A 17347-nucleotide genomic window follows, 5' to 3' on the forward strand; every position below is an offset into this window, starting at 1 on the left:
TCTTTGCCATGGAATGGCTAAATCAAGCTAATTAACATATGTATTACCTCACATATATATATATATTTTTTTTCCCAGAGGGAGTTTTGCTCTTGTTGCCCAGGCTGGAGTGCAATCTTGGCTCACTGCAAACTCCGCCTCCCAGGTTCAAGCAATTCTCCTGCCTCAGCCTCCCAAGTAGCTGGGATTACAGGCGTGTGCCACCACACCTGGCTAATTTTTTGTATTTAGTAGAGATGGGGTTTCACTCTGTTGGTCAGGCTGGTCTTGAACTCCTGATCTCAGATGATCCATCCACCTTGGCCTCCCAAAGTGCTGGGATTACAGGCATGAGCCACCGTGCCTGGCTTTATCTCACATATTTTTTTGTGTGTGGTGAGAACACTTAAAATCTATTCTCTTAGTGATCTTCAAGTAAATAATACATTGTTATTAACTATAATCAACATATTGCACAATATGTCTCTTGAACTTATTCCTCAGGTCTAACTGAAATTTTGTTTCCTTTCACTAACTTCTCTTCAACCACTCCTATCCATCTACCCCTCTGCCCAGCTCCTAGTAACCATCATTCCACTTTCTGCTGCTCTAAGTTTGACTTTTTTAGATTCCATGTATAAGTGAGATCATACAGAATTTGTCTTTCTCTGCCTGGCTTATTTCACTTAACCTAATGTCCTCCAAGTTTATTAATGTTGCAAATGACAGAATTTCTTCTCCACCCCCTAACCACCCCACCTTTTTTGAAGAGACAAGGTCTTGCTATGTTGCCCAGGCTAGACTTTAACTCCTGGTCTCAAGGGGTCCTCCTGCCTCAGCTTCTAGAGTAGCCGCTGGGACTACAGGCATGCATTATTATGGCTGGCTTTGAATTTCCTTCTTTTTTACAACTGAGTAATTTTCTACTGTGTGTATATATATCACATTTTCTTTACTCATTCATCTACTGGTGGATGCCTAAGTTGCATTAAGATCTTATGACCCTGCAATTTCATTTTTCAAGTAGGAAAGTTTTCCACTTTAGTCATAGTATTTAACTTATTTTTACTTTCTTGAAAACAAATGCTACTTGTGTGAAAATGGTTCTAAATTGAAAAGCTATTAATAATAATGCAACATTTCCTTAAAATGACATAATTTATAAATGAAATAATGATTTCTGGCATCAGTCTGACAGATAGCATCTCTACTATATCACCAGGAGATATCTATTTTTTTTTCTTTTTTGAGACATAGTCTCACTCTGTCCCCCAGGCTAGAGTGCAGTGATGTGATCTCGGCTCACTGCAACCTACACCTCCTGGGTTCAAGCAATTCTCCTGCCTCAGCCTCTCAGGCTAATTTTTGTACTTTTCGTAGAGACGGGGTTTTACCATGTTGGCCAGGCTAGTCTCAAACTCCTGACCTTAAATGATCCACCCAACTCAGCCTCCCATAGTGCTGGGATTACAGCAGGAGGCACCTCGCCGGGCCAAGATATCTATCTTCATAACAAATTACTTTTACAGATAACATATGACCAACTGGGTCTAGCCATTACATCACAGTTTATTAGTGCTGGAATGGACGTTAGTGATCATTATACCCTAATTTACAGCTAAGAAAACTGAAGTGGTTTAAAAAAAATGACATGTTCCTTTTGCACTAAATTTTATTCTTAGTTTTAACTATTACTATTATTCTTTGAGACACGGTCTCAGTCTGTTGCCCAGGCTGCAGTGTAGTGGTGAGAATGTGGCTCACTATAGCCCAGGCGTCCCCAAACTTTTTACACAGGGGGCCAGTTCACTGTCCCTCAGACTGTTGGAGGGCCACCACATACTGTGCTCCTCTCACTGACCACCAATGAAAGAGGTGCCCCTTCCTGAAGTGCGGCGGGAGGGGGGGGCGCTGGACAAATGGCCTCGGGGACCGCATGCAGCCCGTGGGCTGTAGTTTGGGGACGCCTGCTATAGCCTCTACATCCTGGGCTCAAGTGATCCTCTGGCCTCACCCTCCAGAGTAGCTGGGACTACAGGGTGTACTCCAGCATGCCTGGCTAGTTTCTAAAAATTTTTTATAGAAACAGGGTCTCCCATGTTGCCTAAACTCCTGGACTAAAGTAGTCCTCTTGCCTCAGCCTTCCAAAATGCTGGGATTACAGGCGAGAACTACTGAGCCCAGCCTTATTCTAACTTTTAAAAATCTTTTCACATATTTCATTTTGTCTTCAAAAGACTCCAGTGATTGGAGTAGAGCAGAAGGTGTTATCTCCTTTTTTTTTTTTTTCCCCCCACAAATGAAGATATTAAAAAAGGTCAAGTGACTTGGTCAATCTAACATACTTAAGAGTAGTTAGTAAGTAGCTAAGTTTTTTTTTTTTTTAATTAGAGTTTTACTTAATTCTTAGCTCAATTATTTTTCTGTTTGCTCTGACCCCTAGAGAATGGTTAAAATTGGGCCTAGAGCCAGAAGACCTAGATATGGCCCTGGAGAGATGGCCCCAGAGGCAGTGGTCACTGTGCCATTTGCTGAACGGTGGCTGGAGGCAGGAAAGCAGCCCAGTCTATCTAGCGCCTTGCTCCTCCTGTTAGAAAGAGAACCTAACTAATCCCGGTAGTCCCATGCCTAACATTAAAGAAATGTTTCTACTTTGTTAGGTAGGACAGCCTGATCGTGGGGTGTGAGTGAAGAGCGTGGGGCTCACCTTCATCCCGTCCTTGGCTCCTTCCTGTAGATAGGGAATGATAGAGTTGTTCCACAGGTCAATGAACCAGGTCCGGAAGTCCTCAATGCCAATGGGACAGGACAGAAAGAAGCAAGGGCCTAGGGAAGAGGATGAGGCCATGAAGATGGCTGGGAACCTACATCTTCCTGGCTGTGTGCCTCTTTTACTCCTTAGTACCAAGCAGAGGGGTCTGACAGCCAAAGGATGAAAGGAAATGTAGAGTTGTCAAGACTAGTGGATGCTGACTGCCCAGACGGCAATCTCGTGAGTCCTGCTTCACAAGGTGGAAGTGAAATGTGACATAAGGGAGTGAGGAAAGCTGTTTAATTCCCTCCTACACATGTTCCCTCCTTTTTTTCTGTTAATTGTGGGGAAAAACCAAGGAGAGGGGTTAGCTTTCTGGTGATTGCGGTGGTGCTAACTGTGTTGGGAAGGCTTGTGAAGTGGTTCTAAGTCGGAAGCCACAAGGCTTGCAGCTCCTTGACATGCTCAAGACTCCAGGAAGGAAAGAGAGCATCACTCCAGGTGGTACAGTGGAAAAGGGAAGCCACCTCCTGACCCGCGGGGGGAAGCTGGACCCCAGTACCGATGAGGAAGTCTGAGGTGCTGTGCTTCTCAAGGAAGGTGTGGAGATGATACCACAGCTTGGGTACCCAGTCGAGCACCCGAAGCAGCTCTTCCTTGTTGGCATTGATGTCGCTGTCTGACTCTACCAGCTTCCTCCTCAGGTAACGAACCAGGAAGCCATTGGCTGGCTCCACGTTGTTGGAGAAGGTCAACATCCTGCCACCAAGGATGGGGAAAGTGGGGTCAGAGTGGCAGTGGGGACATTATTAGGGTCCAGCCCCGGCCAGTCTGTCCCTCCTTCTGCCTGCTTCTCACTAATGCCTACTTGGTTTCTTTTCAAGTAATAGTGGGGACATCTGAGTTCAGAGCAGCAGCCCCGGGGTAGTAGGGCTGATTCTCAAATTGGTAGCCCTCTTCAGATAACCTCCTGACATCACTGACCCAGATCAGCGTGTGTGGGCAGAGAATCCTAATTCTGCTTGGAGCAGCCTGCCTGGCTTTGCAGTCCTGTTCTCTCCTCAAGTGTCCTCCTGTGCCTTGTAACTGACATTTCAAATATATCTACTTCCTCTTTCCAGCCCAAAAAGCTCTGGCTACTTCTCTTTCCTTCTCCTGTCTACTGTCCTCTGGCCAGAGTCCAGGACTGAGGACTCTTGGGGTAGGGTCAGAAGTTCCTCCAGGGCCACAGTTCTTACCTGAAGCTCAAGTGCAAGCCATGGTTGGGTGTCATTTTTACAGGCTGATTGGTGGTACCTATAATATAGGGACTGCAGGGAGAAAGGGAAAAAGGATTCACTTAGACTTGCCTTCACACTTGCCTTCTGCCATGTGCACACAACTCATGGGTTGTCCTGGACTGGGTTCTCCCTCCTCCCACTTCACTGAGTTTTGTCTTGACCCCAGCTTACTTACCATTTATGATACTTGCAGGTGAGGGCCCCATTGACCAACTCACTGATGGAACCTGCTTCACTCAGGTCATCCAACAGGATCACCAGGGGCACATCCCCAATTCCCGTTTCCCGGTCTATCTGGTTGGCCAGGTTGGAAAGGTACAGTTGCAGATCCTGAAATAAAAGAAGGCTGTAGGTCCACACTTGGGAATAAGCAGTTGGATTAGCCCTGGAAAGCAGGATTTTGAAGAAGTTTTACTAGATCGAGATTTCCCTGGGGCCCTAGTAACTTAGAAATTTGATTATAGAAGCAGAATACCACAGAGTGATAATCAGTGGTTCCAAAGGCTCTAAAGCAGCCCTCTTAAGCAGCAGCCCCTAAATTCTCCAAAGGTGAGGAACATATGCTATTTCCTAGATGGATTTTCACTGGTACCGTGGACTACTATTAACACGCATGCCTCCCCACCCCAGCTGGGAAGAGCAAAGATTTGAACCAACTCCATAGTATTAGGGTGTGCTCAAGGGACATCAGGTTTTGGCAGGGGAGGGCACAATATGTACCATTTAATTCCGAGTGCTTCTTCCCAGAGAGCCCAAGGTCAGAGAGTAATACTGAAAAGAAAGGTCGGAGGAAGAGAATGAAGGAGAAGGGATGGGAGCGACAGGGTTGGCAGAGAGTGAGGTAGAAATGAGGATGCAGTTTCATCCATGAGCAACTGAAGAGGAAGGCGTACAAAGCAAGGGAAAGTGTGGAAAGGAAAGCCTTTCCCCACAAAGCAAGGAAAAGTGTGGAGAAACAAGGTAAGGGCAAGAGGCTAGAAAGACATTGTGGGGAGGAAAAGGAGAAGCCTGGAAAGGGGACAGACGGAAAGGAAATGAACACAGAAGAGGAGGGGAAAGATGAAGGCAGGGGTGGGGGAAAGGGAACACTGAGGCGGGAAGGGGCCAGGGCCAGGGGCCTGGGGAAGGCTGATGCATGAACAAAGACCGGAAGGGTCGCAGGGGCAGCCACCTTGTGAGACTGCTGGTGCATATTGAAGGTGCTGACGATGCCCTCCGTGACCTCGCGGCCAGAGCGCTCCACCAGGTACTCGGCCAAGCGATTGGTCAGGTAGGTCTTGCCCGTGCCGCTGGGGCCCGAGAGGACGAGGCGCCGGTGCTTGAGCAGGAGGCTTATGTAGTGCTGCATCATCGGCTTGGGGATCAGCGTCTCAAACACCAGGCTGTCGACGCATTTCTCCTTCAGACCTGAACCCCACCCCAGAAAGCACGAGTCTCGACCAGGGTCCCGAGGATAGCAAGGGACCCTGAAGAGCTTTTCTTTCATCATCTAGGAGCTCCCTGAAGAAACTGAGAGCCACTTGCCCCATGGTTCCATAGGAGTCCCGTAACTCCTAGTTTTGAAAACTTAGATCTCCTTTTTAGGGGCATGCTCTTAGCTGGGGTTGGGGGATGGAGTAAGAACCCAAGGCTTAGCAAAGGCGTCCCTGGGAGCCAAAGTTAGGACTGGGTCTTACTCATCTTTTGATACCTCACATTACTTAAGCACCTTCATATTATACCTTCTCAGTGAGTTCTTGCTGAATGAATGCATGACGGATTATTTGGTGGTGATCCTCTCCCTGCCTTCATGCCACCCCACCTCACCCCGAGAGACAAAGACTGACCTTTGAGGGAGACTGATACGTTATTGACACCTCGACGGCAAGGCGGCATCTCGGGGGGCTCTGCATCCAACACTCGTTTCACGTGGCTGATGCTGTAGCCGTGGATGGACTCCGTGCTTAGTCCCAGGGTAGAGGCTGGGTCCATCTTAGAAATATAGTCCTGGCAGAAGGGATGGGGAGAACGAGCACAGGTGTAAAACCACAAGGAAGAATGAATATCAGAGGAAACGGAAGTAGATGGAGAAAGAGCAGAGCGTATGCTTTTCCTAGGTAGCATTTCTCCATAAAGCCTCAAAAGTCCCCAGGATCCCAGCGCCTGGATGGTTTAATATCCTGTGAGAAGCCAGGCATGGTAGCACATGCTTGTAATCCCAGTTACTCAGGAGGCTGACTCAGGAGAACTACTTCAGCCCAGGAGTTCAAGGCTGCAGTGAGCTGTGATCACGTCACTGCCCTCCAGTCTGGGTGACAGAGTGAGACCCTATCTCTAAAAAAGCATATATATCCCATGAGAGGATGAGCAACCTTTTTGAGTACAGGTATCCCTTTACCTTGAACACTTGGAAAACAGCTTCATCCAGCATCTTCCAGTCAACTTTTCCACTGACCTTGCTACATCCCAGGAAGAATTCCTGCTGCTTCAAGTCCTGTAAGGCCAAGGCAGGAAAAACACTTGAGCTTCACTGCAGACGACTCAGTGAACAGGCGGTCCTGAAGGCCCTGGGAGTTGAGTTCTTTGGTTTGGAGGTACCCAGGGCCCAGATTTTCCTGGAGAAATCTAGCAGTATTATGTTCATTCCCACAGTGGCTCTCCCTGAAGCTTCTTACCCCTTTGATGATGTGCTGCGGGGGCATCCTCACCACCACCCGAAAGGTCACCTCCTCCTTGGGACCACAAGTACTGATGCCATCCATGGGCGACAGGTCTGTGGGGATTGGAAAGAACCAGCTGGTTTTAGGAGTACCCGCAGCCTTTCCTCAACTTTCCCATCGTCACCCTTTCCAAATAACTCTGTTTGCCACAGAGAAGGAATGGGGGTCCCAAACTCAAAAGTAGTTAAGGTTGAAGGACCAGTATGCTCGGTGTCTCAGGACACTGGCATCTGCTTGGTTTGGGCACTGTTACCTCCCTGACCAGAGCAGGTGGAATCGTGTAACAGTGAAATAAACCCTTTTCTTCCCTTCACCCTTACCGTCTTCTCTCAAACAGGTACCTGTGTCTGCAAGACTGGGGCTGAAGGAATGGGTGAGTGCCAGGCCCAGGGAGCGGCGTGGGGAGGATAATGCAGATGATCCAGAGACCTGCCCTGGAGTGGAGCCTGAGGAGGGGCCTGGAGCTACCTTCAGCCGGTCATTCTCCGCTTTCAGCAGGTCCACTTCCAACTGTGGCAAGAACGGACAGGGTGGGGTGGCAGGTGGGACAGATGGCAAGCCTTGGTCTTCCCTTTCCTGCAGCCATCCGCCCAGATACCGACCTGCATGTTGTGCATGGTCTCCCGAAGCTGATCCAGCTGGTGCGCAGAGTTGAGGGCCTCCAGGCGGATGTCTGTAAGCTTCATCTCCTTCTCCCATAGCTCAGAGCGCAGCTCTGATACCTCCTTCTTCTCTGGCTCCTCCTCCTCATTTGCATGGAATAGCCTAGCGTTGGGGGCTGGGTGAGCAGGACCCCTGTAAGAAAGCAAGAGTCAAGCCAGGCTACATGAAGAAGCACTAGAGTTACTAGAGAATACTGAGAGGCATGCTTGGTGGTCTTGGCTCCTCCTGCCCATAGAAATTCAATCAGCATGAGAGGAAAGGTCCATCTATTGGTCTCATATCCCCAGGGAGAGGTCTGTAATAAGTACTGCTTGTGTAAGGTCTAATGGCCTCCTGTCAACTCTAGCCCACAGCTTACACTGGTACCAGGCTGGGTGGCAGGGAGCCAGAGTGCACTTACTCAGTGACATCAGTGCCCACAGAGGACGAGGTGGAGGACTTGATGGAGGGTGAAGCAGTCTCTGTAGAACCATGCTGTAGTTTGGGGGATGAGGGGGCTGAGGAGTCAGGTGTAGCAATCTCCTCTATATCGGAGTATGAGGAAGCTGACTTGGGCCCCTTTTTTATACTGAAGGCTTTGTTGAAGGAACTTCGAAGCTAGAAAAAAGCAGATCCAGGTAGAGGGATATCAGGACTCTTCTCTGGGGATAGGGGAGGACTGGACTGGAACTTCTGAGGCAGAGAGAGGTGGAGGCAGGGGATTTACTTTAATTAAGCCACCCTCTCTAATTCACTTGATTCATGGAATACGGACAGAAGAGTTGCCTAAAAATTAGGACTGTGGAGGCGGAGGTTGCAGTGAGCTGAGATCTCGCCACTGCACTCCAGCCTGGCAACAGAGTGAGACTCTCTGTCTCAAAAAAAAAAAAAAAAAGAAAGAAAGAAAGAAAAAGAAAGAAAGAAGGAAAATTAGGTCCGAGAGAAAGAACAGAATCTTCTAGCTTGCTGCTATTGTAGGCTATGGGAACTTCTTGGGTATTCTCTCGCTTAGAGGGGGAATTATGTCCCTGATGGGGAGAGAGAGAAGGTCCCAGAAGTCACATGGTATACCACTCAGTGATCCAATCTCACCTTCTGCAGCAGAACAGTAACCACTCAGTCTAGAACCTAGCTCACTGTGGGCCTCAGACACCACCCCATGCCTCTGACTAGGGCTCATCAGCTCGGAAGCTGTTCAGCTAGTCAACTATCAACCAGAAACTGACCATATGATTCCGTGGAGAACATGGGAAGGCAGTGGGATCAAGCTTCTTTTAGTATTTCTTGTGCCCAGCACATTAGAGAATGGTTAAAACAGCCAGACATAAGCATTTTTTATGATCTCAAATGTCCTAGAAGAAGGGCTATTTCCCAGCATTTCTTTAGAGTACTTGGGGCATTATAATCTGACCATAGCTTATTTGATCTTGGTGTTGATGAGCTTGGGTGTTAGGGATGTGAGCTAGAGATGCAAATCAGGGTCCTGTCCCCATCCACATGCATCCATACAGCATGCACACACCGCGCGTACACACACACACACACACACACACACACACACGGACACAGATATGAAATGGCAGCAAGAGGCAGAGAGTAAAGGAGGGGTCGAAGGTTACAGGGGACAAAGGCAAACCAGATCTTTGGGACAGTGAGAAAAAAGAAGGAAAAATTTGACGGTACACTTTCTAAGTGCCTCTCCTGGAACACAGGAAGGCTGTCAGATGATGGATGGAGCTGGTGGGTGGTGCGTCCTGGGGTTTCCACCAGGCAAGACATAAAGGAGGACCAGCTTGGCTGTGGTGGGGATACGAACAAGTGAGTATGTGTGCAGCTGGCTGGCTTCAGGTGACTTCTTACCACTGAGCAGTCAGGGCTCAAAAGCACCATAAATCTCAGCTCTCTGTAGAGATGAAGAACTGAGCCTGAAAAGGCCAGGGAGTTGACTTGCTTGAAATTGCATAATTGACATAAGACTTAAGACTAGAACTCAGGATTCATAATTTTTAATCCAATGAAGTTTTCTCCATGCCACTGCCTCACGGGACGGTGTGGGTGTGTGTGTGTGTGTGTGTGTGTGTACACATGCATAGAGAGATCCTATGACAAGCTGCCTGAAGCATATACCCCTAAGATCAATGAGATCCTGAGAATGAGTGTAGTTCAGTATTCCCAAAGCCAGAACTGTTGGGAGATATTTGATGTTATGTGGCTAATGGTTCCATGATTAAGTGAGTTTAGAATAGATTAAGCAAAATAAAACAAGATTATTTGCTGGGGGATATTTCAGAACTTTTTTCTGTGCAGATGTAGAAAATGCAGTACTTAGGCTGGGCGTGGTGGCTCATGCCTGTAATCCCAGCACTTTGGGAGGCTGAGGTGGGCGGATCATCTGAGGACAGGAGTTTGAGACCATGCTGGCCAACATGGTGAAATCCTGTCTCTACTAAAAATACACAAATTAGCTGGACATGGTGGTACATGCCTGTAATGCCAGCTACTCAGGAGGCTGATGCAGGAGAATTGCTTCAACCAGGAGGCAGAGGTGGCAGTGAGCTGAGATCATGTTACTGCATTCCAGCCTGGGTGACAGAGTGAGACTCTGCCTCAAAAAAGGGATTTCCACATAGTGGGAGCTCCCTCCCGGATAAAAAAATAATAATAAAATAAAATAAAATAAAAAGGAAATAAGAAAAAATGCAGTACTTCTCAAATTTATTTGACAATTGTATCACTTTTTTCTTTTTTTGGAGACAGGGTCTCTATCACCCAGGCTAGAGTGCAGTGATTTGATCTTGGCTCACTTAACCTCCACTTCCCAGGCTCAAGCTATCCTCCCACCTTAGCCCCCAAGTAGCTGGGACCACTGGCGAATATCACCACACACACTCAGTGAATTGTTGTATTTTTAACAGAGGTGGGGTTTCACTATATTGCCCAGGCCCATCTTGTACTCCCGAGCTCCAGCTTCAGTGATCCGCCCATCTCAGCCTCCCAAAGTCCTGGGATTACAGGCGTGAGCCACCATGCCCAGCCAATGATACCACTTTTTTTTTTTTTTTTTTTTGAGACAGAGTTTCGTTCTTGTTACCCAGGCTGGAGTGCAATGGCGCGATCTCGGCTCACCGCAACCTCCGCCTCCTGGGTTCAGGCAATTCTCCTGCCTCAGCCTCCTGAGTAGCTGGGATCACAGGCACGCGCCACCACGCCCAGCTAATTTTTTTTGTATTTTTTTTTTTTTTTTTTTTTGAGACGGAGTTTCACTCTTGTTACCCAGGCTGGAGTGCAATGGCGCAATCTCGGCTCACCGCAACCTCCGCCTCCTGGGATCAGGCAATTCTCCTGCCTCAGCCTCCTGAGTAGCTGGGATTACAGGCACGTGCCACCATGCCCAGCTAATTTTTTGTATTTTTAGTAGAGACGGGGTTTCACCATGTTGACCAGGATGGTCTCGATCTCTCGACCTCGTGATCCACCCGCCTCGGCCTCCCAAAGTGCTGGGATTACAAGCTTGAGCCACCATGCCCGGCCGTTTTTTTGTATTTTTAGTAGAGACGGGGTTTCACCGTGTTGACCAGGATGGTCTCGATCTCTTGACCTCGTGATCCACCTGCCTCGGCCTCCCAAAGTGCTGGGATTACAGGCTTGAGCCACCGCGCCCGGCCAATACCACTTTTTAAGGAGCATCTCAATGGACTGGCAATCAGTGGAACATACTTTGGGAAATGTTAATCTAAAAAATCAAACTTAAGTAAGTATCAGCTTCTTCATATGTGTGCTATATCCTAGTCAGTCAGTGCTCTAGCTAAGCTGGTCTTCTCCCTCTCCCACTGCTTCTCTTCTGCACAGTGTCTATGTAGAAGGCATCCCAACACATTCCTCTCTACCTATCACAATTCCATCTCAGTTTAACTCTTACCTCCTTTGAGATGTCTTCCCTGCCTCTTGTAATCACTGTCTCTTCCTCTGTGAACTCCTTTAGCACTTACTGCCTGAATAAGCACTGTGGCACCATCGGTTGCTATTAATTTTATATGTATATATGTTTTGGTCTCCCCAGTAATACTGAGCCTCCTTAATGATGAGATTATACATTCCATTTTTTGTATTCTTCACAACACCTAGCACAATGTTGGGGTAGGGTTAGAGTGGACCCCAGGTATCTGGATTGTAACAGAAATTCTGGATGCACTTTGTTTGTCTTAGACTGTACTCTAATCCCTGAAATGTCTTTGGGAACTCCATGGATGCTTAGATGGGTTTAGGCTTTGGGGTGACTTGAGTGTACCCTCCTGGTCTATATCCCTCACCTATCTCTGGTTCATCCTACTCTAGAGCTAAAGCTTCAGGTTAGGCCCAGGTTGAACTGACCTGGGGAAACTGTGGTCAAGATAACTTTCATCCAGTGACGCTCTTCCATGTTGGGTCTCTAGGTTTTATGGAACCAAAAAGAAGGCGGTTCATTTTCTCGATAGGAGGAGTTCAATTTGACTGCTTTTAATAACAGGCCAATTTTGTAACAGGGGAAGATAGTAGGGAATAGATTTCAATTTTGTTTGACTTTCCCATTTGGCCCCCAACCAGACCACTCCTCTGTCCTCACATGGGGCAGCTGTGGATGGACCATGCAGTGGAGTGAGTTAGGAATTCTGGTGGTTGTTACAGTTAGTGTTATGAGTGGCCATTTTTTTTTTTTTTTTTTTTTTTTTTTTTTTTTAGCGGAAAGGAGTTGCTCTGGAAATAGGGAAGGTATGGCAAAGGGAAAGAGAAAATAAGGGGATAGGAACTGGGTCTCTTACCTCATAGACCTGGAAAAAAATAGGGATTTGGAGTCAGCATTTTGAAGGGAAAAAAAAAAAAAAAGAATCAACACTTAATCACTCATTTCACACAGCTGGTACCTGTCTGCATTATACAATGGTCTGGGTGCGAGTCTTACTGAACAGGGGACAGAGGAACAGGACATCTCCACTTGGGGATGCTTTCTTACCACAATCAGCAAGAGGGGCTGAGAGTGTCTAGAACTGCCTGAAGAATTTCAGAAAGGGCATCCAAAGTCAGTTTAGGATTACGCAAGGGGAAAAAAACCACACACAGAAAAATGACCTCTGGACCTGCCAAAGGTGATATAAAGAGTCCTTTGAAATAATCTGGAAAGCTCCATAAAACATCTCCAAAAATTAGAGAAATGACCTCCAGGAGTCTAGAATGAACAGCTTTGTTCATAAAATCTTCTCTGCATAGTAGAGAAGGGAGTGGGGGGAGTGGGGGCACAGAACTGATGAGATGTTCCCTTCTGAGTATTTCCTCAGCATCCTTCTGTTGCCAAATACATCTGGCCTAACCAGTATGGAGAGCTCAAGGAAAGCAGATGCATATGAAGGTCAGCGGGGTGGCCTTGGGACACGTAGGGAACGACTGAGGGAAGGGGGAATTTGGGAGGCCATGCTCTGGGCAAACATCACACTAGGGCTCAGTGTTAGACGGGACTATGCCTTGGTTAATCCTGGAAGAATTCAATCCCTATGCTGAGGTGAAGGCGGTCCACGACGCTTCTACCTAGTTCCCCACCCCCCAAACCTTTACCTACCCAACTCTTTTTTTTCTTCTTTTTTGCATCAGCATCCTTGCTGCTGCCAATGCTGGAATGGCTAGTGATGCTGTTGAGGCTTGAGATACTATCTGAGGAGTTTTGTCTCTTGATCCGAAGTTCTAGGGCCAAGAAGAGGTGGGAAAAACAGAAGAGATTTAGAGAGGATGTGGGGCTTCAGGCAAGTCTAGTTGCAGAAGATATGAGAGAACCAACCAACTCCTCCATCCACATCATTCATTTTTTTGGATGATTCATTCAACAAACTTGTATTGAGTCCCAATCGTGTTTCAACATAGAAAAAACGCAAAGGTAAGAATTAAATAAGAAATGATTCCTCTTCTCGAGAACCAGAGGTGGCATGGAGTCATGAACTCAGCTTGAATCAGTCAAAGGAGTTAACTAAAGCCAGCCCTCTACAGTCTTACGGAGATATCAGCCTACCATTTTTTCATGATTTTTCCAGCAATACTTAGCTATCTGATGGCCCAAGACCAAGAACTAGCCATGTACTAGCCAAGTACATCACTAGCCATGTACCCTGCTTTCCACCTGAAAGAGCTTCAGTTTTCTCATCTGGTGGGTAGAAAATCTTCGCTTTCTGAGAAGGTTTGTGATGACACAGAAAATGATCTACTTTTCTACAACAGGGAAGGAAGGAGTTAACAAAGGATGTTTGAGTACTGAAAGAACAGAAATTCTTCAGACGGGAATTTTGGAAAACATATTTAGGGCTGAAGAAAGGGTACATGCAAAGGCACTGTCCAGGGAACTGGCTTTGCTTTGAGAACTGTGGGTAGCCTTGAATGGAAGCAGCACAGGGCACCTGTGGGGGTACAGAGAGAAGTGAGGGTGGAGATTAGGCTCAGGCCAGATCAGGGATAACCCTCAATGTCTTTTTCCCTTTTTCTTTCTTTTTTTTTTTTTTTTTTTTTTTGCGAGGGAGTCTCGCTCTGTTACCCAGGCTGGAGTGCAGTGGCGCGATCTCAGCTCAGTGCAACCTCCACTTCCCAGGTTCGCGCAATTCTCTGCCTCAGCCTCCCAAGTGGCTGGGATTACAGGCGTGCACCACCACACCTGGCTAATTTTTTTGTATTTTTAGTAGAGACGGGGTTTCATCATCTTGACCAGGCTGGTCTCGAATTCCTGACCTCAGGTGATCCACCTGCCTTGGCCTCCCAAAGTGCTGGGATACAGGTGTGAGCCACTGCACCCGACCCCTATATAGTATTTTTAAGAGCAAATCATACTTTATAGAATCAAGCAATCTTCAAAAAGTTAAGAAACCACTTATGCATTTTGAATTTTGTCCCATGTATATTTATTATCTATTTACAAATAAAATAAAATAAAGATAGGCATCATTGCCTAAGCATTGGTTCTCTGAATGGTCTTAGAAATCCTTCTGACCAAGTTAAGCCTGGATCAACATTAACAGGATAACATGAAAGCTCATGGCAAAAAGCACAATTCATTCATTCTGCAAATATGTGTGTGAAGAGCAGTTACATACAGAAAAACCAATATACCCTCCACCTAATTAAACAATTGTTAAGATTGTGTTTTATTTTTTTTCTCTCTCTCCCTCTACACACACACACACATACACAGAATTTCTTGAACAATTTGAAAATAAGTTACAGAGAACACATCTTTTGCCACTAACGACTTCAGAATATACTTTTCTTCTTTTTCTTTTTTTTGGAGATGGGTATACTTTCTAAGAATAAGAACATTCTCCTACAGTGCTATTATCACACCTAAGAAAATGAACAGTGGCCGGGTGCGGTGGCTCACGCCTGTAATCCCAATACTTTGGGAGGCTGAGGTGGGCAGATCACCTGAGGCCAGAAGTTCAGACCACTCTGGCCAACATGGTGAGATCCTATCTCTACTAAAAATACAAAAACTAGCCAGGTGTGGTGGGCACACACCTGTAGTCCCAGCTACTCAGCAGGCTGAGGCAGGAGAATCACATGAACCCAGGAGGTGGAGGTTACAGTGAGCCAAGACTGTACCACTGCACTCCAGCCTGGGCATCAGAGTGAGACTCTGTCTCAAAAATAAATAAATAAATAAATAAATAAATAAATAAATAAATAAATAAATAAAATCAATAGTAATTCTTTCCATGTAATATCTAGTCTATATTCAAATTGGAATTTTTTTTTTTTTTTTTTTTTTTTGGACCCAGGGTCTCACTCTGTCATCCAGGCTGGAGTCAGTGGTTACCGTGGCTCACTGCAGCCTCCACCTCCTGGGCTTAAGCAGTCCTCCAGACTCAGCTTCAGGAGTAGCTAGGACTACAGGCTAATTTTTTAAGAATGAGGTCTTACTATGTTGCCCAGGCTGGTCTTGAACTGGCCTAAAGGGAACCTTCCGTCTTGGCCACCAAAAGTGCTGGGATTGTAGGTATGGGCCACTGTGCCTGCCCTGGAGTAATTTCTGATCTTAACGGACATAATTGGATTACTCGGGGGGCAAGGGAAGAACTGGAAGAGCTGGAGCGCAGCAAGGCTGGTCAGGAAATTATTGCAATATTCCAGCAGAAGAAAGAGAAAAACCTGAGCCAGGGTAGTGACAATACAGAAGAGGGATAGAATTGAGATCTATGTAGGAGTTAGAACTAACTGACTATACAGGGTGAAACAGTGAGGAATCAAAGATGATTCTCATATTAGTGGCTTGGGCAACCAGGCAAATGATAATACCTGAGACACATAAACTGTAGAAGGGAAAAGGTTGGCTTGTGTATTTATAAGTGGGGTGAAGGGGAGGACTTTAATTTTGGACATGTTAAGTTAGAGATATCTCTATGAGGTCAACTCAGTGGAAACATCTAGAAGTTGGATAAGTACAAACATTCAAAAGTTGGCTCGCAGTAAAGGTCTGGAACTCAGGAGACTGACATGGATAGAAATACAGATTAGGAAGAGTTGTTTTTTTTTTTTTTTTTTGAGACGGAGTTTCGCTCTTGTTACCCAGGCTGGAGTGCAATGGCGCGATCTCGGCTCACCGCAACCTCCTCCTCCTGGGTTCAGGCAATTCTCCTGCCTCACCCTCCTGAGTAGCTGGGATTACAGGCACATGCCACCATGCCCAGCTAATTTTTTTGTATTTTTAGTAGAGACGGGGTTTCACCATGCTGACCAGGATGGTCTCGATCTCTCGACCTCGTGATCCACCCGCCTCGGCCTCCCAAAGTGCTGGGATTACAGGCTTGAGCCACCATGCCCGGCCCGGTCAATTGATTTTCTAAAGAGAGCCAAGACAATTCAATGGGGAAAAAATAATCTTTTTAGCAAATGATGCTGAACAACTAGATATTCTCATGTAAAATAATGAAGTTGGACTGCCTACCTCATACCACATATAAAAATTTGCTGCAAATGGAACAAAGACCTAAAACTAAGAAAAATTTTAGAAGGAATCCTAGGAGTAAGTCTTCGTGACCCTGGATTAGGTAATAATTTCTTAGATACAGCACCTAAAGCACAAGCAGCCAAAGGAAAAAAAATAGATAAATTATACCTCATCAAAATGGAAAACTTTTCTTCTTCAAAGGATATTTTCAACAAAGTGAAACAGCAACCCATAAAATAAGAGAAACTATTTTTCAAATCCTATGACTGATAAGGGTCGAATATTCAGAATATATTTAAAAACTCTTAAAAGCTCAACAACAAAAGATAAATAACATGATTTTTTAAATGGGCCAAGGATTTGAATAGACATTTCTCCATAAAGACATACAAATAGCAAATAAGTACGTGAAAAGATGCTTGGTATTCTTAACCATAAAGAAAATGAAAATCAACACCACAATGAGATACCACTTCACACCCACTAAGATGGCTATTAAAAAAAAAAGAGGCCCGTAAGTGTTAGCAGGAATGTGGAAATATTGGGCCAGGCGTGGTGGCTCACGCCTGTAATCCCAGCACTTTGGGAGGCCAAGGTGGGCGGATCACTGGAGGTCAGGAGTTCGAGGCCAGCCTGGCCAACTTGGTGAAACCCTGACTCTATTAAAAATAATAATAAAAAAAAAATTAGCCAGGTGTGGTGTCAAGCACCTGTAATCCCAGCTTCTCAGGAAGCTGAGGCAGAAGAATCACTTGAACCTGGGAGGCAGAGGTTGCAGTGAACCGAGATTGCACCATTGCACTCTAGCCTGGGCAACAGAGCGAGACTCTGTCTCAAGACAAACAAACCAAAACAAAGACTGTGGAGATACTGGCACCCTCATATGCTGCTGATAGGAATGTAAAATGGTGCAGCTGCTGTGACAAACAGCTTTCCAATTCCTCAAAAAGTCAAACAGAATCACCACATGACCCAGGAATTCCACTTTTAGGTATACACCCTAGAGAAATAAAAATGTATGTCCACACACAAACTTGTACAT

The 17347-nt window shown here is 46.1% G+C and overlaps 1 protein-coding gene across 8 annotated transcripts in view; it reads right to left on the reverse strand.

Annotated features, from left to right (window-relative positions):
- Positions 1–17347, reverse strand: part of NAV1 (neuron navigator 1) — a 279966-nt gene that overhangs the window by 4618 nt on the left and 258001 nt on the right. For all 8 annotated transcript variants that reach the window (XM_074385049.1, XM_074385048.1, XM_074385044.1 and 5 more), the window contains 12 exons: positions 12943–13064; positions 7774–7970; positions 7313–7505; positions 7052–7220; positions 6666–6763; positions 6389–6484; positions 5838–5997; positions 5183–5418; positions 4187–4341; positions 3970–4041; positions 3294–3490; positions 2687–2805 (listed from right to left, as the gene is read on the reverse strand). In XM_074385049.1, the coding sequence (XP_074241150.1) occupies positions 2687–2805; positions 3294–3490; positions 3970–4041; positions 4187–4341; positions 5183–5418; positions 5838–5997; positions 6389–6484; positions 6666–6763; positions 7052–7220; positions 7313–7505; positions 7774–7970; positions 12943–13064 (1814 nt within the window). The remainder of the gene's footprint in view (positions 1–2686; positions 2806–3293; positions 3491–3969; positions 4042–4186; positions 4342–5182; positions 5419–5837; positions 5998–6388; positions 6485–6665; positions 6764–7051; positions 7221–7312; positions 7506–7773; positions 7971–12942; positions 13065–17347) is intronic.

This window comes from Saimiri boliviensis, chromosome 14 (assembly GCF_048565385.1).
Source record: "Saimiri boliviensis isolate mSaiBol1 chromosome 14, mSaiBol1.pri, whole genome shotgun sequence".
NCBI lineage: Eukaryota > Metazoa > Chordata > Mammalia > Primates > Cebidae > Saimiri > Saimiri boliviensis.